Source organism: Trichophyton benhamiae, assembly GCF_000151125.1.
Source record: "Trichophyton benhamiae CBS 112371 chromosome Unknown contix01456_5.r1.exp, whole genome shotgun sequence".
In the NCBI taxonomy this organism is placed as follows: domain Eukaryota; kingdom Fungi; phylum Ascomycota; class Eurotiomycetes; order Onygenales; family Arthrodermataceae; genus Trichophyton; species Trichophyton benhamiae.
The window spans coordinates 1,184,589-1,210,942 of NW_003315080.1; the positions used below are offsets into that span (position 1 = coordinate 1,184,589).

Sequence of the window (26,354 nt, forward strand, 5' to 3'; positions counted from 1 at the left end):
AAGAAATGTACGTACCCATGTCACGGCTAATTGAAGCATTATGTGGGTTCTTATCATGCTAATATTCTGAATCAGGGCTCCCAGTGTCTGTGTTCTTCGTGAGCATGATCTATACCAGTATCAAGGCTCTTCAATTTCTATCTGTTCCGGTGTATACCATCTTTAAGAATTTGACGATCGTTGTCATTGCGTATGGCGAAGTCTTGTGGTTCGGTGGAAGCGTCACCCCGCTGATTATGCTGTCCTTCGGTTGTATGGTGCTCAGCTCCGTCGTAGCTGCGTGGGCTGATATTCAGGCTGCTGTCAATGGTTTCGGGCATTCAGGAGAGACTGCTGCTGCTATCTCTACATTGAATGCCGGATATGCCTGGATGGGTCTTAATGTTATCTGCACGGCTTTATACGTCTTGGGAACGCGCAAGTTTATCACCTCTCTGAACTTCAAAGACTGGGATAGTAAGTGACATTCTTCAACCAATTGATCAATCACGAAGCCTTGGAAACGCAAACTGACCGGAACTAGCTATGCTTTATAATAACTTAATATCCCTGCCCATTATGATTATCTGTTCTCTGGTCACCGAAGACTGGTCTTCGGCTAACCTGGCCAAGAACTTCCCTGCTGAATCGCGCAACAATATTCTCATTGGCATGTTATACTCCGGTCTAGGGGCCATCTTCATCTCCTACTCATCTGCCTGGTGCATTCGCAAAACTTCGTCAACAACCTATTCATTCGTTGGGTATTTGAACAAGCTCCCACTTGCAATTAGCGGACTCGTATTTTTCGATACTCCTGTCACGTTTGGTGGTGTCTCAGCCATTCTTCTGGGATTCTTTAGCGGTCTCATCTACGGCTACGGCAAGATGAAGCAGAAGGAGATGGCGAGCCAGGTCCTCCCCACCACCCGTCCGACTATGAGTGCTAGCTCTCAGAGCCAGAAGGATGCGTCTAACTGATTAACTGGTTCCCTTATACCTTAGAGTTGTCTATATTTTCTTTCTTTTCTTTTATTTTCGGTTTTATGTGGCATTTTCGCTGTGATATAGACTCTTGTTGTGATGTTGATACATACTCTGGCGACTACCATTTTGGCGATTGATCTAATTATTATATGGGGTTTAGAACGTGAAGTGTTAGAGTAAATAGAGGATGACTTCGAGAACATAAAGTATCTTCCAATGGCATCTGATATCCTCCATGGCGATAGCAAAGAAATCTCGTTCTTCTCTTTTTCCATCTTTCGTCGTACAGGAAGTGTTGGTTAACTATCGATAAGCTTTCGTCAACCGCCAGAAGAAGAAAAAAAAAAGCCAAAACGAGGCAAAAGTTTTTTTCCACTTCTTGTGCCGCCAAAAAGTCGCTGCCGACCTGCCAATCTGCCCGCCACGAAACCCCGTCTCAACAGCCCAATTCTTCATTGACACTGCTGTTCTTCTGGAGGCCGACATAACCTCCTTGTTTATCAGAAGGAAGAAAATATGAGCGATCAAGCTGCTGGCGTCGCCTCGGATGCGACTGAGCGGTGTGCTATCGGTATCTCCTTTGGCAACTCCAACAGTTCCATTGCTTATACCTCGCCTGTAAGTGGTAGACCAGATACCATTGAACGAAGCTGTTCGCAGGTTGTATCTTATTTCTTTCTCTGACTCTTGCGTGTTACATGGGCAGGATGGAAAAGCCGAAGTTATTGCGAACGAAGATGGAGGTTAGTAGGATTCCCCTCCTTCGAGATTGGTATCGGACCAATAGACTAACATTCGAATTTTTACCCAATTCCAGATCGCCATATCCCCTCCATAATCTCGTATGTTGATGGTGATGAATACCATGGCACACAAGCCAAATCTCAGATTGTCCGACATCCGGCCGACACCATCGCCTACTTCAGAGATTTTCTTGGAAAAGAGTAATATCAAGCCTATTCCGATGCAAGAACAATTGGTTGGGAAGCATTCGGCTGACCGTCATATCCAGGTTCAAATCGATAGACCCTACGCCATGCCATCAATCCGCTCACCCACAACAGCATGAGTCCACTATTGCTTTCACCGTGCAAGAAGGCACCGAGGAGGAGAAAAGCACACTTACTGTGTCGGAAGTTACCACTCGCCATCTCCGTCGCCTAAAGAACTCTGCCTCTGAATATGTTGGCAAACACGTCAATGCCGCCGTCATCACTGTTCCCACAAATTTCACTGATGCGCAGCGATCCGCATTGATGGAAGCTGCGAAGGGAGCCGGTATAGAGGTTCTCCAGTTCATCCATGAGCCAGTTGCTGCTGTTGTAGCATACGACGCTCGGCCTGATACTGTTGTCACCGACAAGCTTGTTGTTGTTGCTGATTTGGGTGGCACTCGATCTGACGTTACTGTTATCGCCTCCAGAGGTGGCATGTATACCATCTTGGCTACTGCCCATGATTATGAACTGGGAGGTGCCCAGTTGGACCAGGTCCTCATTGACCACTTCGCCAAGGAGTTCATCAAGAAGCATAAAATAGATCCCAGGGAAGAAGCTCGAAGCTTGGCTAAGCTAAAGCTCGAGGCTGAAGCGACAAAGAAGGCTCTTAGTATTGGCACAAACGCCTCTTTGAGCATCGAGAGTCTTGCTAACGGCATCGACTTTACTTCTAACGTTAACCGTTTAAGATACGAACTTCTCTCCGGAAAGGTCTTTGGAAGCTTCACCGACCTCATCAAGCAGGCAGTCCAGAAAGCCGAGCTTGATCTGCTTGATATCGACGAGGTTTGTACATTCAGCTTTGTGTCTAGTATTCTAAAATATATGCTTACATCGTGTAGGTCATTCTCTGTGGTGGAACATCGCATACTCCAAAGATTGCTCGTCTTGTCCAGTCTCTATTCCCTGATACCACAACTGTCCTTGCACCAGCTACCTCGCCAACCGCCATTCACCCCTCCGATGTAGCTGTCAGGGGTGCCGCCATTCAGGCTTCTCTCATTGAAGAATTCGAAATGGCTGACATCGAGCAATCCACACACCCAATGGTCACTGTTACCGCTCACCTTTCCAAGGCCATTGGAGTCCAGCTCGTTTCTTCTGACGAGGCCAATTGTATATTTAGGCCACTTTTAAACACCGAGACTGCCCTCCCAGCCCGTCGCTCCGCTCAATACCCTGCTCCAAAGGACGGCGGTGATGTTCTCGTCCGTATTTGCGAAGGAACTCGTGAAATTAAGGTCACCAAGGTTGAACCTAAGCCCAAGGCCGAAGATGAAGATGAGGACGACGACGACGACAACGATGATGAGGAAGATGAGGAGGAAGAAGTCCGTGAAATCGCATGGAATGTCTCTAAGCCTATTGCTGAGTTTGCTATACGCGATGTTAAGCCTCAGAGCAAGATTGAAGTTATGGTCAGCGTTAACGAACAACTTGCTGTCCAAGTAACTGCCCGTGAGATCGGTGGAAAGGGAGGAGTTCGTGGCGCTGTGGAACCTCCCCAGGTAGTTGAAAATGGTGCATAAACTTATGACGAAAAATGGGGGAGCATACAAAAGCACGCATAAATGGCTACATTAGACGGAGATGGATATTTGATGATAATGCGTTGGTCTTTTTCCAATGAATTTAATAGTTATTACGCTTTGGTTAATTTGTCTTCTAGTGTCCGTACTTCTCTGTAACTTAACTACAGTGATATGATATGAAAACCAATTAGGATAATACCAATGCATCTCGATTAGAAGCGTCTGCATACACTAACTCCGTAGTAGATGGTGTCTTTGCTATTATTTCATTCAAAAGTGAGTAGATAAAGATTTGCGTAAGGTGGCACTGTGGGTTACCGTAGTTAGTCAGTTCCCAAGATATAGTTTAACTACGCAGAGCTGAAAGATGACGTCGGTTTTCTTGAAGCTACAACAAACAACAGCCGCGCTTCATAACTCTTACGATAACATCTCGGCGTCATACAATAGTATAATACTATAATCATGGCTGCCTGGGCGTATCCTCCTCTTCCAGCTGAACGGCTGAAAGAAAAAGAGGAGATATCGTTGGTATGTGTATCGATCTGGCCCCTTCGGGAATATCAACTAACGAACCACCTAGTCCAATGAGTTACAATGGCTCCTGAACTCCTTACAAGGAACACTGGCCTCGTTACGAGACGGGTTGCAGGAGTGTTACGCTCTTCTGACACCAAATGATACGGGATCTACACTCGTGCTTTCATCCATGCGATCGGAAAGTGTTAAAGGATTTGTGACGAGAATGGGCTCGAAAATTGTTAAAGGAGTACGTGTCTCTGTGGAGAAGAAATAGGAGACAATAAACCATGGTTAAGAGCTGCTAGAAGGCAGTGTTGGCGCACCTGAATACGACACTCCCATGCTAATAATAGGATCTCTAGGATGTTCAACTCCGTCTTCACTCTCTGCCTCCCCCACGCGGTTCGCCTTCGACGCGATTATGTCTTTCATCCAACCCAACAGCTCCTGAACTTGTTCTGAATCAACTTTCGACTGTTCGCCGTCTCATCAACGATAGTCTTGATATCGTTGATATCAGCACATACACAGGAGACTCGAGAGATGCGAGTTTTATATCCGGCCAACTACGGCTCCTAGGCGATAACCTGGCTGAAGCGAGGCAAACTTTGAAAGGAGAAGGCGAAGGGATTAAACAGCCCTGGTTTGAAGGCAGCGCAGATGGTAACGTATGATCTGCCACCTTGGAATCTCAACCAACAAAGTCTGGTTAAGTGGGAACTATGGATAATGCTGACCCAATATAGAGCTTCGACCCGCCTCTCCCACCTTACCTCTCGTTTCACCTCTCGATTTCAGAGGCTGCACTCGTGCTATATCTTCGCACTCTTGAACCCACTTCAGCAGAATCCACCCCAGCAACATCTTTCGCACCTCATATTTCTCTAGGAGGATTTTCTTTGCGAGACCAGCTTTTTGGAGTGAAACAGCCCACGCATGATGAGACTGGTGATGTATTTCAATGGCGTGGTGAAGAAGTAAGAGTTCAAGAAAAAGTCAGAGTGGAAAGTCAAGACCCTAGTCTTCTATCCGCCATGGCTAAGATCTCTGCTCTTGAACATGAGGTGGCAAGATGGAGAGCAGCTCTATCTACCTTGATGGGAGATGAGAGCGATTGATTTCAATCTGCTAATGCCTCAGTATTCTAAACTCCGTGCCGCTGGCCTTACCCATCGTATTCGGATTTCCGGGTTTCCTCTTATATATGCTAATATGCTTGATATGCAATTCATTTATTAACCTATAATTAACACCGCTCGTTTCCCCACAGTTTTGGCTGGAGTCGGCAAAGTCGGACGCCGCAGATATGAATTCATCCGGGCCATATATGTTCTATTTATAGCACATTCACTCCTAGCCTACCATGATACGAGTCTGATGAAGCATCATAGCGACGTTGCCTCGGGCGGGAGACGAAGATAAACAGGAAACGAATGCATACCCACCCACTTACCATGCAATATCCATCGTTTTTTAAAGATTCGATTTAGACCTTTATGGCGAGGCTGTGTTTTGACGAGTGGTTTTGCTCTTCTACTAACGCGAACATTATCCCACCCCTTAGTAATTCGAGCTTCACATGTTGCTATTCTATACGGAGTACGGAGTAGCCCCTGCTCACTTCAAAGCTGCAGATCGGTCAAGGGCCGGTAAACATAACGTTTCACTGCTTAAACGAACCTGCACCCTATAAATGGCCAATCGCATTAGGAGTAAAAATGCACATGGGCATATCTAGGATACTTGTCTCGTGAGGTACGAATTGCAAGAGGCTTAGATATGGACAATCCTTACGACGTTCCATGAGAACGTAAACCGCTCAATACGACCCTAGAAGCAAACATCTCACTATTTTTAAAGGGAGCCGACTGCCGTATTTTCTGCTCGCTCACTCCAGACCTACAAAAGCCTAGGTAACAGGCTCATAATTGAACATTGAGAACAATCCCCCTTGAAATCCGATTACACCTCCGCCTGATTCCCGACTCTCCAGCTCTAGTATTGATACCCGAGCTCATACGTTAATCAATATGGGAATCAAACAGTGGTTACTTTCCCTGGTAGTAGTTGCAATTTCTGCTACTGCTACCCAGGCGAGAGTTGATGATCCAGCCGGAAAGGCTGCTCAATATCACAAGGAATATGCGTTGTTTAGAAGCGCAAATATGCCTTCGCCCGATAAATTGGCTAGCGGAGTTGGCTTCCATTCTTTCCGCATTCCTGCTGTCGTCCGTACCAACACTGGTCGTATCCTCGCATTTGCTGAAGGGCGCCGTCATAACAACAGAGACTACGGTGACATCAACCTCGTCTACAAGCGTACGAAGTCTCCCACCAACAACGGCGAAAACCCAACCGACTGGGAATCCTTGCGTGAGGTCGTCGGAACTGGCCCGCATACCTGGGGCAATCCTACCCCGGTTGTTGATGGCAACACCATCTATCTCTTCTTGTCCATGAACGACGGTGCTTATAGTCAGAACGGAGGCAACACCCTACCAGACGGAACAAAAACCAAAACGATTGATTCCACCTGGGTTGGCCGTCGTCATCTCTATCTCACTACTAGCACTGATGATGGTGATACCTGGACTAAGCCTGTGGACATGACCAAAACTTTGACACCAGATGGCCAGGCATGGGATGCTGTCGGCCCTGGCAATGGTATTAAATTATCCACTGGTGAACTAGTCATTCCGGCACAAGGCCGCAACATCATTGGGCATGGACCATCAGGCAATCGTACCTGGTCTATGCAGGTTCTCAAAGGCGCTGGATCTGAGGGTACCATCTGCCAAACTCCTGATGGAAAGCTCATGCGCAACGACCGTCCAGGTCCTATGGGCCATCGCTCTGTGGCCCGTGGCACTCTTGCTGGCTTTGGTCCTTTTGCTACCGATAACGGTCTTCCTGACCCTGCCTGTCAGGGCTCGATCCTAAGCTACAATAGTGATGAGCCGGCTAGAACTATTTTTATGAACTCTGCCTCCACAGACCGCCGTACAGCTATGCGTGTACGTATCAGTTATGACAAGGATGCAGCCAAATTCAACTTCGGGCGTGAATTGAAAGATGCTCCCCTAGGAAATGTTGGAAATGAAGGCGGCTACTCCAGTATGACGAAGACGAGTGACTATAAAATTGGTGCCTTGGTTGAGAGTGACTGGTACGAGGATAAAGGCGGAGAAAAGTCTCATCGTTGCATTATCTGGCGCCGTTTCAACTTGTCCTGGATTATCAATGGTCCAAACAACTAGACTTAGGTTGCCAATAGCCCTGAAGAAAGACATCCGATGTAATAGTACAATGTATATAGAGTGCGCAAGCTGACTACACACTTAATAATTCAAATTGACCTTGTCCTTGTATACACTATACCCACTTCATGATTTTCTATCTCTCTTTAATCCCCAGACCTCATTTCCGAGGCTTCGACAACGTAACTAAGGTTCAGAATCAAATTTAAGCATAACTCAAAATTTAAGCTTCACTAAAAAGTCAAATCCAAAAGCGGCTCATAGCTAGTATAGATAAAGCTAGCGTTGTCTTGGCGGTTCCTGAGAAGCTTCGGATTATTCATCTGGAGATTTTTTTTATATCGAGCAGACAGTAATGAAGCCCTTAATCAAGCGCTTCTGCTTCCTGTCTTCGCTGAACGAGAAGGATGATACCTCAGCGGACTACGAATACCGTGCGTGCGACATGCACACAAGCGCCCCTCCGAAGTTATAGACACGGACTCTGGATACCTTTCTCGTTACGAAACTACCATCACCAAAATGCGAAAGCTATTCCCACGGTATCAAGAGTCAGGAATTCCGGCGTGCTATTAGCCAAATTACCTCGCACCTCAGACGTTTTCGTACAATTGCCTGTCAATCATACCAAGCGGTTTAATTCAATGTCAACTGACCCTTCGGCCCCCACTCGAAAAGAAGAATTCTATCAACTCCTCGATAAAATATACGCCAGCCATGAAGAACTGGTCCAGCAAATTGACGAGCTGGAACTCAAGGACTTGCCTGAATCAGCCACAAATGAAGACTTGGATCTTATAAAATCCATCAGTACTATTGTGGGATACCGAACTCCAGAGGCGTTAGAAGCAAAAGTGAGAGCAGTATGGGAGAAGCACGGCGTCTTTTTACCACCCGATGAACTTCACGAGGATGGACTTAAGCTATACAGGCGATTATACGGCGAGCCAATTATTACCAAACCAGAAGAGCCACAGAAAGAGGAAGACCAGATTTTCCGGGAGAACAAGGATGGAGAATGGGAAGAAGTGGAGATGGCACAAGATCATCACTCGACTGAACCACAAGCTGCTGAAGGTGAATACTTGGTAGGCATCCCTGAGTCTGCTGGCCATGAGGTAGATATCCATACTACAGAGAGGTCCCGCCAGGTAGCAGCATCCCTCGGAGCGGACCTATTTACCGAAACTCCAACATTCGACAGTGAAGACCCATTCGTTCGATCACACCCATTTGTGGATGAGGGCAAGTTTGGCACAAGCCCACGTAGTGTCACAGCTCCAGCAGCTACTATGACGAGGCCAATCACACAAATGACTGCTGCCTTTTCTAATAAACACATTTCTGACACGGCCCATAAAATATTTGGGGGAGACCAACTGCCCGATTCTATTAGGGTCGTAAAATCTCGACCAAAGAACCCAATCCCACTCACAGCATCGCAAAAGCAAATGTCCCCGATTGAAAGCACTTTGTTTATGTCAGTATTATACCCTGGAATCTATGCATCAGTTTTAAGTGCGCTGGTAGAAACGCGAAAAAGACTCGGGACAAAGTGGATTCGCGGTCTTATGTGCAAAGAAGGAGGACCGAGCATTCTTGATGCAAGCGGTGGTGGCGCTGGTGTTTTTGCATGGAGAGAAGTACTGCGATCTGAATGGTCCCTAATGTACCCGGATCATCCGGAGGGAAGCCTGGCAACAGGGAAATCTACTGTTTTGACTGGATCGGACACACTGCGGCATCGTGTTAGCAGTCTCCTGGAGAATACTACCTTCCTTCCACGACTTCCAAACTACCTACGCCTTGCAGGGGAATCATCGCTTGGTCCCCAGAAGCCTGGGAATCGAAAGAACTATGATATTATAGTTGCCCCTCATTCGTTATTACATTTCGAGGAGGACTATCAAAAAAAGGACTACATTCAAAATCTTTGGGCTATGTTAAATCCTAGAGGAGGTATTCTGATACTCCTTGAAAAAGGACACAAGGAGGGCTTTGCGGCAATTGGAGGCGCCCGAGCGATGATATTAGAACGGTTGATTAAATCTCCTGGATCTTCAGAGGTTTCCGATCCCGATCCCGCTCCAGAGACCCAAGCTGGGCAAATTGAGAAAAGCAAAGGCATGATAATTGCACCATGTACTACTCATGCTAGATGTCCCATGTATGTTGAGCCCGGAAAAATGAAACAGCCCAAGCAGTTCTGTCGGTTTGCCCAGCGATATGTCAGACCCCACGTATTGCAGCGCATCCTTGGAAACCCATCTCACAACCACGAGGATGCGGAATTCAGCTACCTTGCTGTCCAACGAGGTGTTGATAGGCGGGAAGTTGACGGCTTGGTGCAGGATGAGCATACAACCAACGCAGCTTTCGCCGGCTATGAACATTCAGATGATATTAATGAAGCAAACGCCAATGATGCTAAAAAGGAGATCATCGATCCGCTCTTGTGGCCCCGAGTCGTGCTGCCTCCTATCAAACGAAAAGGCCATGTCTCGATGGATTTATGCACGCCAGAAGGGAAAATAGAGCGCTGGACAGTTCCCCGCTCATTCAGCAAACAAGCATATCGAGATGCCCGTAAGTCCTCATGGGGAGATCTGTGGCCTCTAGGAGCGAAGACCCGGATCCATCGTCCCGTCCGAGCCATCAAAATAGAGGAGGCAACTCCCGTCAAGAAGAGGATAGTGAAGCCAGGCGCGGATTCAAGACGGAGACGTGCTGCCCTCGTAGATGAGAGCGAGGAATTTGATTTAGATGAAGAGCAAGAGCAGAAACTTGCCGACAGAGTGAAGTCCTATCACGACCAGCGCATAACTGGGAAGACTAAGAAAGAAAACAAAGTGCCGAAGTGGGCGAGGCAGATGGAAGTGAAGCGCGATCGCAAGTACGGCAAACAATTGGGCCATGAGTAAAAGACCAAGCTGGAGCTTTCTCTGCGATATATGGTTCTTCAGCTCATCAACGCACATACGAGCAATTCAGGCGTCTCACTGGTATCTTGGGGGAATGGGAACTCAACTTAATTCTTACGATTGACGGAGTATCTGTATAACAGCAGGGTTTTGCATACTGGACAGACTGTATTACTAGAAATATTTTTTATTGTATATTACTTCTCTCAATCCGTCCTCGAGTGTGAAGTTGCACTAGACTTAAGCCTAGTAGTTCACGAGGTTGAATTCCCGCTGTGCATAATCCCTTCTCCAGCTCTTGCCTCGTCTGTTTACACTCCGAGATAGCGGATGGACAAACCATCACTACCTCACGACATATAAGAACTGGATATATGGAGCCCGGTATGCCTTAGGCAGATATGCCTGTATGTGAACGTTGACAATGTTGCCCTTATCACATCGACGCAGGTAAGGTAGTCTACTCAACCAACCTTGAGAGAAAAGTCGTTGAATGGCCTCCTTGAGTTGTATAAGTAATGACGCCGGATTCGAATGTCCAATACCAAAAAACCCTATTCAGGGAGCAGCCATGCTTTTCCTTAGTTGACGTTCACGCTGTTTCGATTGAAGTTCCAGTCGATCAACAGCATACTGCAGGCGCTCCTTCTTTTGCGTCAGCCTGCGTAGTTCAGCGGCTTTACTTCCCGGAACTCCGCCAGCAATTGAAGTTCTTTTTCTATCATGGTGCAGGCCACTTCTAGAAGAAGAACGCGGCTCTTGGTATAATCGTCCCTCTTGTAGTTCAGCTTTGGCTTTCAGGGCCTCCTGTCGACGCGCAAGCTTATCGGTATGGTTAGAGGCAAGCGTTATGAGATGCGATATACTGGGTGTAATTTCATCCACAATAGCTTGTTGCGCTTCTTTCAAGGTAGGTTCAGGAAGCAATTCGAAGTGCTGAGCAGAGATATGGTTAGCAACAAGTATAATGCAGCTGTTTGTCAAAAACTACCATAAACTTACCCGAGTAGACTGGAGTACTTTGCAGAGGCGGGGGAAGTCGTTTACACCTTCATCAAGGATATCGATTGAAGATTCAAGTAACTGCAGAGACGCCCGGAGAGAAGAAACTGAGGCAGACAGCGCGGATGCCATTGTAAATGCAGACTTTAGCCTCTTGAATTAGGCGTTTGGATGCTTATTGTCTTTTTACCTACTGCGCTCCTTGGTACTCGCGATGTTTCCCTCGCCCAAAAGTCACAACAAGCGCCTGTCACGTGACTCGTTGTCGACGAAAAGTTCCGAAACTCCAACTTCAACCTCAACGCATCAATTCTCAAGCCCGAAGACAAGTTATCGCCATCCCACCCGCACAACTCAGGACAGAACCTCGTTCCGCCTTCACCCTCCTCAGTCAAGATGCCTCTTCTCCCAAAGAAGTTCCCGGCCCTCGTTGGTCCGTACCTCCGCGCTAAGTTCCTAGACGGTGTCTTTTCCGGACGTTGCTAACACTTCAACCAGCCAAACCAATTGCTCCATTCTTCGTCGCTGGTATGTTTTAAGATAGATTCGCCATTTATGCCGACGGGATTCCGCACTACCTACTTTGTCCATCCCTTCAACATCAACTCCGGCTGCACAACGGGCTTCACGCAGAACTTTGTTCCCAGTTGGCATCCAGCTAACTAATTTATAGCATTGGTCGTCGGGTACGGAATCAACTCTCTCCAGAATGCCATGATGAACTGTGAGTCGACCTTGCTCCTTGGAAATACCGCTGTCAAGACACATTTCTGCGATGCTGGATAATGCCATGTCCACCCGAAACCCGAGAGAAGCCATTCTGGGCACCAAAAATGCGTTATGAATACCGGAACTAACATTCTATTTTTACTAGCTGAGGAATTCAGAAACGATCCCCGAAACCCCAATGCTGGCAAGCAGAGCGGAAAGCACTAGATGGTGTGAAGGAATCCATGAAAAACAACTGTACTGTTATATCGTGGCCGGATAAAATGCGTGCTATCCCCAGCCGACGTTTTTGATAAATCAGAAGTGCCTTTGTACATTGAATATAGAGAGATGCCATAACAGTTCTCAATTGATGCGTTTCCCCAGATATAAGACTCGAATGGATTGCCATCGTCCTAGGTGGCTGTTTTAAGCTGAAAAACCATCAAGCTTGTGTTCGGCCGCCGATGGAAGTACCGTACCGTTAGGCACTGGCCCTTGCTGGCCATACCAAGGTAACATGCTCTATCAAAGCCTATCGTAATGCCAATTCACAATGTAGGGCATGAAGATGACTGGGGTTGACAATCCCAAGTCCCCAGCCCAGATTAAAAGGCTTTTCTGGGCCACCGTCAACTACTGTATAAACCGTTTTCGTACTTTTGGAATATATAGAATTGCCGTGCATTGCAATACTCTCAAATTTATATGTAGTTGGTTTTTGAGTGGCCATGTCTTGGCGCTAACCCGTTTGGGCAATATACCGTTTTCCTCGAAGCCAGGGCAAATTTCAACGTCAAACCCCCGACATCACCGCTAGCAACGCAGGAAGAACGATTCTATTACCCATATCATAAAACACCATGTCTCAATTCCGTGCAAAGAAGCTGGACCTCTCCGGATTCATCAATGCCCGTGTTATTCGTGATCACACCAAGCGAATGGTATTCGCTGAGAATGAGCCAGAGAGGTAGGCACCTGCATCCTCTATATCCCAATGAGTTGGAGTCAATTTGCCCCGGTTGCGCTTCTAAATATGGAGTTTCTCTTCTCTTTGACCCTGTGCTGACGTCTTTTCTCCTACCTAGACAAGCTCTTCGATATATATCCCACAACACCAGTCTACCTATGCGAGTTCGCGCTCAGGCGCAACTGAAGCTTTCTCAGATGCACGCCTATACCAGACCGTCGCAAATAAAAAACAGATGTATTGCTGGAGGAATAGCAAGGGGTGTATTCAGGGACTTTAAACTGGCAAGAGTGAGTTTTATTCCACCAGTACGACTGCTAGAGAGTGATATAATATCCTTTGCTGACCTGCCTTTTTCCTTTCTTTCAGTATCAATTCAGAATGCAAGCCCTAGCCGGAGATCTCCCTGGTGTCAGGAAGGCCAGTTGGTAAAGCTTCGAAATTACGTATAGTACCTCGATCAGTTCATCCGACGACCCTCCTCTTTCCTTGCCTTTTGTACATGTTTAAAGCAACACTGGAGTTATAAAGGCGGTATATGGGACATGTATATTACAGAAGATTTATAAATTTATCGATTGCCAGGATTTCATGAAGACCTACAGCCAGAACTAAGAGATGCCCGCCGTAAATCGTGGTGGCCCACGATGCTGCCCAAGACCGAGAGCTCTCTTAATTATGGATGCCTAAACCCAGCGCTAACCCATGTTTTAGAGCGAGGTAACTAATTCCGCACGGCACGGCAGGGAGGAGCTCTCTCTTCCCAGCTGCAGGTGAAGATTTCATGGTGCCACTTAGCTCCAAACCCCCCATAGAATCAGGCGGCCTCAAAGGGGCGTTTTGAGGCTGATTTTTTTCCCGGTCACATTTTCTTGGGTGGTGAGCTAGTTACGCTATGTCTGCTATTTATAAACTCCCAGAGCGTCTGAAACATCAACCATCTGGTGCCTATCAAGAGCTGAGGTTCCTGGATCTCTGAACCTAGCTCTGCAGATAGCGAGGTATGAGATGTTGATGCTCATGCCAATAGGAGGCTAGGTCTCATGTAGCTCCCCAGGTCTTTTATATCCCTGCATCCCAGAAGGCTCGGACGGAAAGCTGCTTTTCATCGAAGCTCTACTCTCACATTCGTTTGCTTTCTTGTCTTCATATTTCATCAATATTGCATCTAATTGGCTCTCTCTGTGTATTCACTGGGGTGTTGCTGTCACTTGGTCTGGCGTGTTCCTTTCACTTGCTGCTGGCTTGCGTTCATATAAAGATACCCGTCTTAGCTCTCCTTCTTTTCTTTCAGCCAGATGTTGGACCTCCAGGGACTCTGTTTCTCTCTCCTTCACATTCCGAGAAAGCTCCATCTCGCTCTACTACAGCCGGTATCTCGAGCTACCAAGTCGGTTGTTAAGCGAAGCATCATGTTTGTTTTCCAGAGAGAGGACCTGCCCAAGGATCCTGTGTTTCCTGCAAATCTCAAGCAACTCGGGTGAGTCACTGATTTATCTCAATATTCCCCTAACTTCTCCGAGCACTTCTCTTCTCTATGTATTCACGCTCCTTCACGCGAAGCAAGGCTAATATGTATGACTGCTAGATATTTCATTAATGACAAGGATGAGATACGCATGATCTCGAACCCAGAGGAGAAGTTTCTCTATAGAATCAACGCCAATGAGCGTTACAATGAGCTCCAGAAAGAAGCGATGAACAGTGAGTCCTTCATATTACGACCACACTCTGGTCTCTCTCGCTGGTTGATCCCTACTGACATGATAATAGCTTGCATTCGAAACATCGTGATATCCCGCCTACATGATCAAGGGCTAGAGACATTGCGGCTGCCTCTCGGAGCTAAAGCAAATGAACAACACGTACCGATTCTGGTCTCCCCCACATTTAAAACAGACGAACGCATTATCGTTGTCTTTGGCGAGCCAGTTCAGGATCTCGGCATCTGGGCATACCGGGTTATTGGTCATGAAACCATCAACTCTGGGTCTGCCGTGGACTTCTCAGCAGCTGTCTTAGGCGGAAAAAGTGAATCTCCAGCACCAGGTCTCATCCTGACCAACCCTGGGCAATTAGTTTGGCACTGCGCAGGTGAAAATGCCATTTCATTACCTTCATGGCTGGCACTCCCCAGGAAACACGCCGTTGACCCGCCTATGAAGATGACCGTTCGAAACAAGATACCCGGGCATGAAACTTGGCAGGACCATATTACGTATGTTTTTGATGAGGTGCTGGGTAAACTTGCTCCAGATGCAAAGATTGATATTATTGGGCTTGCAGAGGGCAGTCTTGCTGCCGTTAGGTACCTAGCTGAGCATTGTAAGAACCCCTCCCTATCTGCATCCTAATCTATAGAAATGGGATATTAAGAATTAACGGTGTATTGGACAGGGTCGACGTGGAAGTCTCGCATATCTTCCATGGCACTTGGTAACCCGTTACATGACATGAATCATCTGCACCCAGCTGAATTCGCAGAGTTCATATCGACTCGTTGCCGCGCTTATTTGATCTCTGATAAAGAGCTAGGTCAGCCTGTGGCGGGAAGATACGAGTATGGCTGCAACTGTTATTCGTCTGGAGAATCAAAAAACGTCGAATGCATCATCCCTCGGGCCTATGAAAGTATGCTGAAATGGCTTGATGATATGCATGACAAACCGGAACTGAAGGAGACCGAGGTTTTTGTTAGTGAGGACTTTGGGATTGCTGAACCTGGCGAGGAGTTCGGCGGTGAGAATGGCAACGGTGCTGTGGTAGAGGAGCTCAACTAGACATCTCTACGCAGATGATGAATTGATATGATACTGTTTAGCCGGGGAGAAAGGGTGTTAAGCCGCTCAATTACTTTATTTCTTATGTCCTGGAAGCGAGCGAATTATGAACCATAAACAAGCCTAATACGATGAAAACCGCTATGTATCCCTTTGTGCAATTTAACCGCAATGAAAACAAACAAAAACGTATCCGGATTAAATAGAAACTGGCGGCTAAACTTCTTCCTCGGCGGTAGGAAGATCAGGTGTACAAGCCCAGCTACAGCCTCTTCTCATGAATGGCAAAGGGTAGAACCTCTGTCCTGGCTTCCTTCCATGCTCCTGTCCACGGGTCTCAGCTGGTTTGCAATCCCACCATTCAATCCACCTTACTTTATCCATAACGTATGACTTGCCGCACACGGAGCAGATTTTCTCTCCTGTCTGTCTGACCTCATTCGCGAAGCTGAGAAGCCGAACAATAGGATCTTGATAGCGAGTGTTGCTGACTGAAGGCAGCGATGACGAGAACGATGACCCAGGAGGGGCCATAATTTCATCATCTTCGATAAAACGTGAAAAGTAAGGGGAACGAGAACAAGCCTTCAAGGCCAAATCACGAAGGGATGGGGTATTCGTTGGTATGATCCGTTGTCTGTCCACGGCACGCCCTTCCATATCAAAGTATTCGGGTGCACTGGTAGCAACATGAATTGGTTTCCACTTTTCCAGGACCTCGCTTGATATAGCAGGCGCATTTCCGTTCTCGGATTCGCGAGTATTAGGGTCAAGGGCAATAATTCCACCTACTTCGGTGTTGATATGCCATTTGACTACTTCCGATTGATCCAGACGAAGGAACCGATTTGGATACAAGGTGATGTTCTTCAGCACTCCGTGTTCCTGCATTAAGCCTAGAAGTTCCCAGGGCAGGTACCGTAGCTTATTCCCACCTACGTTCAACTCTTGAAGCAGAGTAAGTTTTCTAATAGCGCCGGGTATTTCCGTGAGCTTGTTCTGTCGAAGGCTCAGAAATCGGATGTTCACCAAGTCAAACACTTCCTTTGGAACATAAGTGAGTAAGTTACGGGTCAGGTACAGCTGGAGGGATGGTTCCAGGGGGCTGAATATTTGAGCTGAAGCCCCGTGTTCGAGCACAGTTGGTTGTTTGGTTAATTGTGCTAGAGGAGGAAGGATATGCGGCGGGATTGTGCCCATGTCCAGATATCTAGTGGGCCAAATTAGTTGAAGAATGAAAAGATAGGACGAAACAAAGCCAGGACTTACGAGAGATCAACCCTATCATCTCCCTCATCAAGACAGGTGTTGATAATTTGTCTAGCCTTTGCATGAGCTGTAGACTCAGTACTCCGGCTCCCCTTTGCGACTGGGCTCTTACTGCTGCCTTCAGTGGGTCTATCCGCAGTTTCAGGCACCGGAAACCTTCGAGAAGCACTGCCACGAGTTGTACTCGCAGGACGACCGGTCGACACTCCCATCTCTTCACAAAACACGGAATCATCCGACCCACAGGTGAAGACAGCAGCAGACTCGTCCCCATCGTCAGTGGTATCGGTACTGCCCAACCAGACACCACTGTCCACGTTCCTCTTACTCTTGAACCCCATCCTCTTCGTCCGCTTATTCTGCATGGACTGTAACTCCTTTCCCAGCTTCTGTCCCCACCAAGTTCCTCTATAACGTCTTTTTCGGCCTATTGGGCCCTCTGGCAAGCCATCTTCAGCATCTTCCTTGGCCGTGGTATCATAATTCTCCAACGCTGACGATTGGAAGTCATCGCTGGAGAAGAGCGGCGGATCACTCGACGGCGTTCCGCTGCTCCCTAGAAGCTTGTTCAACGACTTCGACGACGTGGACGAGCCATATGGGAAATGAGGACGAGTCTTCGATGACTGAGCTGCGACTCTTATCTTGCGGTTGAGCCGGGGCGGCGATGGGAGCGGCGGGTCAGAGTCCATTGTTTGGGTGGTAGGTAGGACAGACCCGTGGTTGACCATTAGTTATAACCGGACTTCTCTCCAGATTGAATGCATGAGAATCAGACGGAAGATGCACGCCCACGATCAAAGCCGACGACACGCCCGTACGTGCCACAGTGAATACTGGGATACGGACACCCGGGCGGGCGTGAGGAAGTGATATTTCTATGTTATCTTCGTCCTCGTCGCGACGACGCGCCTTTTTAAAACGTCACCAAAAGGCGCGTGGCACGTGACCTGTTGCACGACCTGCGAGAAGACGGTCTCGACTACGATAAGATGGGCGATAGATGGGCGATAGATGGGCGATAGATGGGCGATAAAGGATAGGCAGAGTCGAGCGAGTGACAGCAGAAGTAGATGGGTGGATGGGCAGATGGGCAGATGGCGGAGATGTTTGCTTATTCTTGTGGGGAGAAGCGAAGACGCTGGCCGAGAGTAGCTGACGATCACAGCCATCAGACATGCATCTTGGTAGACCACAGTTGAGGCTACATTAATTGATAGAAAGGGGTTATGTTCAGTTCTAGCGTTTCGCATTAATAGCTTTTACTCAGGGATATGCCTCCTTGGAACCCTTCTGGATCTTCGCGACAGGTTTGGTGTCAACAGCCTGTCAACTTGTCTTGGTGGGAGCTTTGTCGAGCTCGGCCGTTTGAGAGCATCGATGTCACGGCCATAGTCGGTAGGATGTCTTCTATCATGGTATATACTATCATGGTATATACCTGTCTATTATCCGAGAGAAGCCGGATCGTCTTTATCGACCGGGTTGACGTCTGGTCTCCCTCTCACTTGGCTATCGCCATGAAACGATAGATCAGGCCACCGAGTGTCCCGACTCTAGTTCCTCACCCACGCGGAAACTCCAGTTTCGGCTTTCGGCTGTCGCATACCCAGTGCCTACGTCACATGTAGGAGGGAGTGAGCGTGCCTTGCATGAGTCCTGCAGCAAGCTATGGCGAGAATCCACCTGTCAAGACGCTTTCGCGTTTAGTCGACTAACTAGCACCATGCATGTATCACAGTAGCTAAATATGCAGCATGGGTCACTGTACCTGGAGACGCCAGACATGCACATACCTTGCTCGGCCCGAAGATGTTTGCTACAGCGGTGAAAGAAGAACAAAGGATCCTACTTTCATTTTTTTTTCTCGGCTTTTTTTTTTTTTATAATATATGTATGAGTGTGGCAATATGAGGTGATGGTAAAAAAGGGGAGTATAATATCAAGAAGCGTTATCACATGAGATGATGGAGGTAGAGGAGGTAGAAGAAGTTGAAGAAGCGAAGTTGAATGTCAAAATTTAGTACCAGGACTTAAGACAGAAAAGCTGGACCGGGTCGAGGCACTGCCCTCCCCTGAAGAAAGTAGATAGATAAAAGATAAAAGGGGGAGAGACAAAGGTCGGTGAGAAGATGGGTGTTTGCATATGATTGACTTGAGCCAGAGTCAGTATGCTCACTCACACTAGAAAGAAGTGAAAGATGGTATCGAAAGGGGGTATGTAGAAGAATAGAAGGTCGTTGAAGAGTAAAGGGAAAAGGGGCCATTCGACTATCCATATAACATAACAAGGGTCTGAAAATCGTCGTAAATAACCTCCTGGGCCTTTGAAAGGGGGTCAAGAGAAGAATAATAGGCGGATGAAGTGAGCTTTGTTGAAAAAAAAAAAAAAAAGTCCATAAATCGGCCCAGGAGAGAAAGGTAACTGTCGAAGAATTGCGCGCGACAGAAGGTTGAGTCCATGCCCAAGAGTGATTCCGCTTATAGAGCAGCGCCAAAAAGAAGGGCGACAGAGCCAGCGAGGAGAGCGGAGCCGTAGCTGGCGACCATTGCTGGAGCAGCGTTGAAGGTAGGCTGAGGGGCAGGGTTGCTGCCAGTGGAAGTAGGAACGCTGCCAGTGGGAGTAGGAACGCTGCCAGTGCCGGTACCGGTGCCCCAAGTCTTGGTCATCATGGAAGATGGGTAGGGAGCAGTGCTGTTGGCGCTAACCGGAGGCTTCATGCTAGGAGTAGGCGCAGAGACAGAGTGGATGATGGTCATAGTCACTGTCTGGGTGTGAGTGGAAGTAGAGTAGACAACGTCTTGGGCGGCGCAAAAGGGTGCGAAAAGCACAAGGAGCGCAGAGAGAAAGGTAATGAAGAAGCGCATTTTGGCGGCGTTTAAAATGTAAGATCGAATTGACAAGATGTCGCTGAAGGTAGAACTGAAGAAGCAGCGGTCTTTATAGACGAGCAGAGCAGACGAAAGGTCGAGAAGTCGAAGCTGGCAGTTGGGCGCGTACTGCTACAGTGGCTTGTCGCAAGGAGGGAGATGTCGCAGAGTCGCAAGTAAAGAGCAAAAGCAATGCAAAGAGCGTGGGAGCTGTAGAAGCTGGAGCCGAAGCCGTGGGTAAAAAGAGCGAAAAGAGCGACTCTGTCCAAATGAATGACTGGCGATGGATAGAAGAGAAGAGGAAGGGGAAAAGAGAAAAGAGGGAAGGGAAGAAAAAGGCTGCACTGGGGGCGAAATATAAAAGAGTAAAGGATCTAAACTAGACCAGGGCGCATCCCAAAAATACGAGCAGCCTCTTCGCTCTCCCTCGCATTTTTCTCACTCTCTTTTCTTTTTCTCTTCCTGCGAGAAAGTCAAATGCAAAGCTACGTGTGAGCCTCTGGAGCCGCCCGACAGCTTTGTCTGCTCGTTTCGCTCTCATTCACCTCTCATTGCTTTTTGCTCAGGGAAAGGAGTGATTGGCCTCGCAGCTGTGCCGATCTTGATCTCAGCGTTACTCAGGTCCAACGGCCTTGAAGATTTGTTAGCCAGGGGACGTAACCAGTGTTGCTGTTATTCATAGTTGCCCTATTATTGATGAGCCAGTGGAGGGCGCAATTTCCTGGCAAAGTGACCCCTGAGGGGTTTTTCTCCATTTTGGCGCCTTGCTCACACTCTTTTTTCCCGTAAATCTCGTTTTCGTCTCTAGAGGGTGAGTTTTCTCTCTGTTTCTTGTCATCTTCCTTGCTGTCAGTCAGCCCGGGTGTGTTGGCAATGTGGGCGCTGGCATGCTTCGTGGCGTTCGCACAGTTGGCTGCTCACCGCAAGGATGGCCTCTGGGTTGGCTGATACTGTTATTTACCTGTTAGTTACAGGGTAAGTAAGGAGGCTTGCTTGGTTTCTTACCGAGTATCATATATCTCTCTGTTATTCCACGCGGTCATGCTGGCTGGTTAGGTAACAGCACATCCTTGATATCCCCGTCCTCCGTCGCACAAGATCCAATACCCCGTCCAGGAACTCCGCTTTCCGTCCAGAGTGCCCCTTCATGTCAAGAGGAGGGGTATTGCTTGACATTTAATATATGGCTAGCTTTAGAGACTCTTGACCTGCGGGCCGTGATACATCTTCATCTCCAGGACATTTCGTCAAGCGAAAGCAAGGCGTGAAGCCCTCGTCCCGGCTTACAAGGCTGTCGTGTGTTGGACTTACTGCTTTTGGGGGCGCTTATATAAACATCAGGCACCACCTGGGCAGGCACCACGCGGGGCGCTGACTCATCTTCATCGGACTTTTATTCTTCCATTTCCATATCAGGGTGGCACGGACCGGCAATGGATGAGGTCCTAACTAGACCTCCCTACAAAGAAGGCTCCTACCGAATTACCTACGGTAACCGGTTCAAGAGTCCACACTTTGGTGCTCAGCTCGTAGATAGGCGTACAGAATCCATGGCAACTCTTTCATCTCTCATCTGAACGCATACAAGGTTGGAAGCTGGATATTGAATGAAGAGCTCTCAAGCTGACGGTCTCTATACAAAATATAGACCAAAATTATCAAGGAGACGTATATAACCAAAGAATAAAATACAGACTTTCACCTATCAACAATAGAAATGCGATTCTATTTATCACGTTTACCAAATTAGTTCAAGTTACTCTGTTAATAGGGCTATGAACCCCAATAGGTACTTCCATACGCTTTATTCAGGTCTCAAACAAGGAGAACTCAGGCAGTTTTCTGCTAAGAGGCTGTTGGTGATACCATCCCTCGCCAAAAATTCGGCTTCCTCGGCACTGCAGGTAGGTGTATGAACATTCCCAGGGGCGCGGACGTCATTGTCCAAGTGTTATCAAATTCGTCTTTATTTCTGGGATCGATGCTTTCGAGGGTATTGTCCATAGCATTCAATTGCCAGACTGTTTCCAAGTATTCATAAACTAACTAGCCCACATAAATATACCAGGGATGAGAGGTTAGAGGTGTAGTGACGTAGGTTGTATACATACCCAGCTACAAGATTTCTACAGTCACACTGCCGAATTTCTTACTAGGTTCTCGAATTTCTCCAATCTCGGCAGGGAAATAAAGTTCCCTGGAGGATTAAGATACCAACCTTGTATAAAACTAGGCTATCATCATTAAAGTTGGTAGAGTATAAACTGGGTATTTGGGGACTCCATAATATTTGAAGTTATAGTTGAACTCACGTAAACAGTTTGGAGCTGCCGACCTAAACTCAGGCAAGGGCAGCACAGTGATCTCCAGGAATGACGGCAATAGCACCGCAATTGCCACGAGTATTTAAAGCTGGCACGCACACGCCCTTATTGTGAGATTAGCAGCGGTTGTGTTTGAAGGAGGATATACGGCAGGGTGCTGCGAATACGGATCACGGTGAGGTCGAGAGTAGAAAATTCCGTGTACGTCCAGGTATCAACAATGTTGCGTTAGCCTAATTGACGGTAGCTTGAGCAATGCCGAGACCATTCATACGAGCTGCAATTATGCCAAAAGTACTGGCACTAGTCCTATTCTGCCCCCATACTACGAGGAGCGTACCTTAGATGACTCACTACCGCTGACTGACATGATCTTCTGCCTAAATGGCCGTATCAGAGAGTCAGCCAACTCAAATTTTTCAGGTTTTTGCCAATAGAAACCCCAATAATAGCAGCTCCAAAGCACTGAATAAAACAGCTTGTTCCGTTCGGCAGAGCGTTGCAGATAAATCTTAATATTTTTGACCTTAGAGTATGGGTGATTGTGATCTCTCGTTCCTTGAGAGTTGTTTCCGGCAGCGGACCAGGCCTGGTGGGGAAGATAATAGTCCTTCTTATGGTCAAGATGCGTTACCAAAGTTTAGTGTAGGTGTATAGTAGTAGTATATTCCCCAGATACCACAAGTATAGATGAACTGTTTTTCGGACACAGCAATATCAGGGGAGAACCCTATGAAAAGAGGCTGAAGTCATACATTGTGTTCACTAAAGTCAGCAACCACGGTCCAATTTAAGGGTTTATAAGTAGCCATATGACATGACTTCGGGCAAGTGGTCAGCATCTTGGGTATCCTTCACCTGTTTTCGGGGACCTGCTTGAGCTCAGGCTAGAAGTGAGCAGGCCCACCAAGGGAAATCCAAGCATAAAGAGAACTATAGTAATCTGAAGTAATTTGCATATGAATATACAACTATGATTAGATCTCTTGAAAGATAGATATATCAAGACATGTATGTCCACCCTTATAATTCATGGGTCTGGTCTGCTCCTTCGGCGTTGAGAGATCCGTTGGTAGAATCGCGGAATAATACCACTATTTCCGGGTATATCATGGAAACTGCGATACTAATAAAGTGCGTGTTCCTTCTTGCTACATCTGGGTATCCTTCACCTGTTTTCGGGGACCTGCTTGAGCTCAGGCTAGACCAGCAATTGGTGCAGTATATTTGCAGAATACGCCGGTCTGTTGGTTTGCTGAGCAGGGGTCGATACTGCCATCCGTCTTATCTCATTAGTAGTGGTATATTTAATAACTAGAAGTGATATCCGATATATCAACCGGCCTTCAGATGCAGAGCGCACATTCAACGAGGCTGACTTGTCGTTCAAGTAGGGGCTTTGATGCGGCTCGCAGCTGCGGGCTAGAGCACTTTTGGTTTAGCGAGCGGCGGTCCGGCCCGCTTGTTTGGGGACCCTAATTGGCTAACTAGCGGTCAGAAAAGCAAACTAAACTTATGGAGCGGCGAAGTTAAATTCATAATGCAGACAATAAAGACTCGTTTTTTTACCAAGAAAATAATTATAGACCACAATTCGCCATACGAATATCTACCACCACTTCAACTCCCTGTTTTCTCCGTGGCACGCCGCTCTTCTTGGGTCATGGATTCTTGATAGTCTGCCATTCCCCTTCAGGGCAACCCAACAAGCCTACATCGTCTTAGAAACATTAACCGCCAATTCCTTTGCAAGCGGCTTGACAAGGCAAGGGCTGGCACTGGCAGTAGCCGCTCCCAGGCATTGTTCACTAGAGAGCAACCAGTAAATCCCACGCATTGATAGGGCTGTAGTCAGGCTGTGCTATTCTAACAGCGATTGACAGTTACTTCAATATTGGGGAGTGGTGCATTGGGAGAAATAGTGAAGCGGGCAGTGAATGTATCCGAGTGGTAAAGTCCTTCTAATAACGGGTAGTACTCCCTTAGTTTTATACATGTGCTTTTCACTCGAAAGAGCCATTCCACTGTGAAGGATCCGGGACAGCAGCTGATAAGGTCGGTGCCGTTGATGCCAAAGTAGTAAGTAGAAGTGGGCAGCCATGAGCTGCTTGTAGAACCATCACCTGGGAAAAGAATTTGCCACCAGTGAGGCCCTGAGGCAAGACCCCCACGTCTAAACGCAGACCCAGTGGAAATATAAAGGTTTCGCACAGACATGATGTAGGCCTCGTTATCGCGTGCGAAGATCAGGGAGACCCCAATGCCATTAATCACTTATGGGTAGAAAGGACGACGGTCGACGGTCCTCCTCGAATTGAGCACCTTGCCACCAGGGGCACAACAGATAAAAATAGGAAGATGAGTCCGGGTAGCAGCATTGTGGAGTCAGAACCAACTCTATTAGTCTTCAAGTCGGGATAGACAGATGCAATAGTTTGTCCAGTTGGTCTGGGGACTAGCAGCTGGCCGTTTTATATAAAAACTGTCAGATAATGAAATTCAGAGAAAAAGCTTCGCCGAACTAGGAAATCAAGGGGAGCTTAACAAGTTAGATTGCCAAGGGCATGCAGTGACGCACTAGAATAGCACACAGTTTACAGCAAGTAGTGAAGGGAAATGATCTAGCGATGCAGACATTCATGTATATGGATACATAATATAGACAGGGACCTATAACGGGAGAACAGCTGCCGGTGAATCTGAATCTAACAAAGGAGAAGCGTTGGCAATTGCTGCACCTAAAAGAAATCAGCCTTACAGACTTGCTTGTCACTTTGGATAATTCAGTGAGCTCTAGTTCACAGCATAGTACTCTGCCTTTTAATGAATTGTTTTCCATTAATTTATCCCGGTGTTGAAGAAACTCGGTATATTTGATATCACTATCCATTTACTACATTTGGAAAGATGTTCACATCTTCCGCTAACTCAGATCACTGTAGAGACCCGATATCAAGACATGAATTTCCTGACTCCCTTCACCATAAGCACGCTCGTGGCATAAGCTGGTGAGCAGAAGACGGTGATAATGCCTATATAAAGCATGGAAATTCTTCGCTGCTAGAAGAAGCTGATGATTTAGCAACTTAATTTTCTTCCTGTTCAAAATTTTGTGCATTACCAGCTTTATCTTCGCAACAGCTGCAATTATGGTGAGCATTCCGTTGATACTAGGAGCCATTATCCTCCTTGGTACGAGGAAGGCTGCCACAGCTGCCCTACCTCCCCGCCCCTGCGCTTTCGCTGTAACAGCGGCAACCGATGACACCTGTCAGTCCTTAGGTGCTCAATGGGGAATTGGTATGGCCCAGTTTTTGAAGTGGAATCCAGGTGTCAACTGTAATGCTCTAGTTGCCGGGAAGACCTACTGTCTGTCTGCAGGCGATTCTGAGCTTGGTCCAACTGCGAGCCTGACCCCATCTCCCCAAGTTCCAACAACTTCGAGGGCAACTCAGACTATGACTTCAAAGGCATCAACAGGTACTCTTGTCTCTCGCTCTGGACCAATTAAATTTTTGAATGGAATGGCCCCAGATTGCCTCTTCTATCACCCGGTGAGTCCAGGTGATACCTGCCAGAGCATCGTTGATAGGTATAAGGCCTTCACCCTCGACCAGTTCTACACCTGGAACCCTTCCGTTGGTAAGAACTGCGAGTCTCTATGGCTAGGATATTATGTGTGTACTGGTGTCAAGGGCGGACCAAACTCTCCTTCGCAGCAGCCTCCTTCGCAGCAGCCTCCTTCTCAGCAGTCCCCTTCTCAGCAGTCCCCTTCTCAGCAGTCCCCTTCTCAGCAGCCCCCTTCTCAGCAGCCCCCTTCTCAGCAGCCCCCTTCGCAGCAGTCTAATACGTCCCAACAAACTCAGCCAAATGTTAATTCCAAGTGTAAGTTCCATATCTTTTGTCTGGGAACCTTAGCTTATATGGCATTTGACTAACATCCGTGCCTTAAAGGTAACAAGTGGCATCAAGTAGCCCCGGGGGACTACTGTCAGAAGATCGCTGATCAATACAATATCCCTCTTCAGACCTTGTAAGTTGATATAAGCCTTTGCCCCTGAAAGGTATAATTCTGACATCAAGGGAATAGCTACAGTTGGAATCCGTCTGTAGGCAGCACCTGTGCCAGCCTCTGGGCAGGGTATAATGTGTGTGTTGGATCTGCCTAAGTTGAGTGGCTCTTTGGAAAGGCGGCGGGTGGTTAGTGGAGGTAGTTAGTTTGAGCATCCAATGA

At 47.4% G+C, this 26,354-nt stretch overlaps 11 protein-coding genes across 11 annotated transcripts; 8 read left to right on the top strand and 3 right to left on the bottom strand.

Moving 5' to 3' along the window:
- Positions 1 to 104: 104 nt before the first annotated feature.
- On the top strand, positions 105 to 960 carry ARB_03428 (uncharacterized protein; the record flags this gene model as incomplete). Its single annotated transcript, XM_003010680.1, has 2 exons — positions 105 to 456; positions 524 to 960. 2 exons carry the CDS (start codon positions 105 to 107, stop codon positions 958 to 960), a joined length of 789 nt encoding a protein of 262 aa, XP_003010726.1.
- Positions 961 to 1,482: 522 nt separating this feature from the next.
- On the top strand, positions 1,483 to 3,493 carry ARB_03429 (uncharacterized protein; the record flags this gene model as incomplete). Its single annotated transcript, XM_003010681.1, has 5 exons — positions 1,483 to 1,584; positions 1,673 to 1,709; positions 1,784 to 1,910; positions 1,979 to 2,750; positions 2,807 to 3,493. The coding sequence occupies 5 exons, from the start codon at positions 1,483 to 1,485 to the stop codon at positions 3,491 to 3,493; spliced, it is 1,725 nt and encodes a 574-aa protein (XP_003010727.1).
- Positions 3,494 to 3,961: 468 nt separating this feature from the next.
- On the top strand, positions 3,962 to 5,136 carry ARB_03430 (uncharacterized protein; the record flags this gene model as incomplete). The annotated part of the gene is made up of 4 exons (XM_003010682.1): positions 3,962 to 4,027; positions 4,080 to 4,265; positions 4,381 to 4,686; positions 4,765 to 5,136. 4 exons carry the CDS (start codon positions 3,962 to 3,964, stop codon positions 5,134 to 5,136), a joined length of 930 nt encoding a protein of 309 aa, XP_003010728.1.
- A 912-nt stretch (positions 5,137 to 6,048) lies between these two features.
- Positions 6,049 to 7,275, top strand: ARB_03431 (uncharacterized protein; the record flags this gene model as incomplete). Its single annotated transcript, XM_003010683.1, has 1 exon — positions 6,049 to 7,275. The coding sequence occupies one exon, from the start codon at positions 6,049 to 6,051 to the stop codon at positions 7,273 to 7,275; it is 1,227 nt and encodes a 408-aa protein (XP_003010729.1).
- Positions 7,276 to 7,919: 644 nt separating this feature from the next.
- Positions 7,920 to 10,196, top strand: ARB_03432 (37S ribosomal protein Rsm22; the record flags this gene model as incomplete). The annotated part of the gene is made up of 1 exon (XM_003010684.1): positions 7,920 to 10,196. One exon carries the CDS (start codon positions 7,920 to 7,922, stop codon positions 10,194 to 10,196), a length of 2,277 nt encoding a protein of 758 aa, XP_003010730.1.
- A 558-nt stretch (positions 10,197 to 10,754) lies between these two features.
- ARB_03433 (uncharacterized protein) lies at positions 10,755 to 11,330 on the bottom strand (the record flags this gene model as incomplete). The annotated part of the gene is made up of 2 exons (XM_003010685.1): positions 10,755 to 11,132; positions 11,199 to 11,330. 2 exons carry the CDS (start codon positions 11,328 to 11,330, stop codon positions 10,755 to 10,757), a joined length of 510 nt encoding a protein of 169 aa, XP_003010731.1.
- Positions 11,331 to 14,174: 2,844 nt separating this feature from the next.
- ARB_03434 (uncharacterized protein) lies at positions 14,175 to 15,656 on the top strand (the record flags this gene model as incomplete). The annotated part of the gene is made up of 3 exons (XM_003010686.1): positions 14,175 to 14,356; positions 14,465 to 15,201; positions 15,274 to 15,656. 3 exons carry the CDS (start codon positions 14,175 to 14,177, stop codon positions 15,654 to 15,656), a joined length of 1,302 nt encoding a protein of 433 aa, XP_003010732.1.
- Positions 15,657 to 15,872: 216 nt separating this feature from the next.
- On the bottom strand, positions 15,873 to 17,617 carry ARB_03435 (Leucine Rich Repeat domain protein; the record flags this gene model as incomplete). The annotated part of the gene is made up of 2 exons (XM_003010687.1): positions 15,873 to 16,866; positions 16,926 to 17,617. The coding sequence occupies 2 exons, from the start codon at positions 17,615 to 17,617 to the stop codon at positions 15,873 to 15,875; spliced, it is 1,686 nt and encodes a 561-aa protein (XP_003010733.1).
- Positions 17,618 to 19,406: 1,789 nt separating this feature from the next.
- Positions 19,407 to 19,685, bottom strand: ARB_03436 (uncharacterized protein; the record flags this gene model as incomplete). Its single annotated transcript, XM_003010688.1, has 1 exon — positions 19,407 to 19,685. The coding sequence occupies one exon, from the start codon at positions 19,683 to 19,685 to the stop codon at positions 19,407 to 19,409; it is 279 nt and encodes a 92-aa protein (XP_003010734.1).
- Positions 19,686 to 19,779: 94 nt separating this feature from the next.
- ARB_03437 (uncharacterized protein) lies at positions 19,780 to 20,179 on the top strand (the record flags this gene model as incomplete). Its single annotated transcript, XM_003010689.1, has 2 exons — positions 19,780 to 19,811; positions 19,873 to 20,179. The coding sequence occupies 2 exons, from the start codon at positions 19,780 to 19,782 to the stop codon at positions 20,177 to 20,179; spliced, it is 339 nt and encodes a 112-aa protein (XP_003010735.1).
- A 5,090-nt stretch (positions 20,180 to 25,269) lies between these two features.
- Positions 25,270 to 26,058, top strand: ARB_03438 (uncharacterized protein; the record flags this gene model as incomplete). The annotated part of the gene is made up of 1 exon (XM_003010690.1): positions 25,270 to 26,058. The coding sequence occupies one exon, from the start codon at positions 25,270 to 25,272 to the stop codon at positions 26,056 to 26,058; it is 789 nt and encodes a 262-aa protein (XP_003010736.1).
- Positions 26,059 to 26,354: the final 296 nt, after the last annotated feature.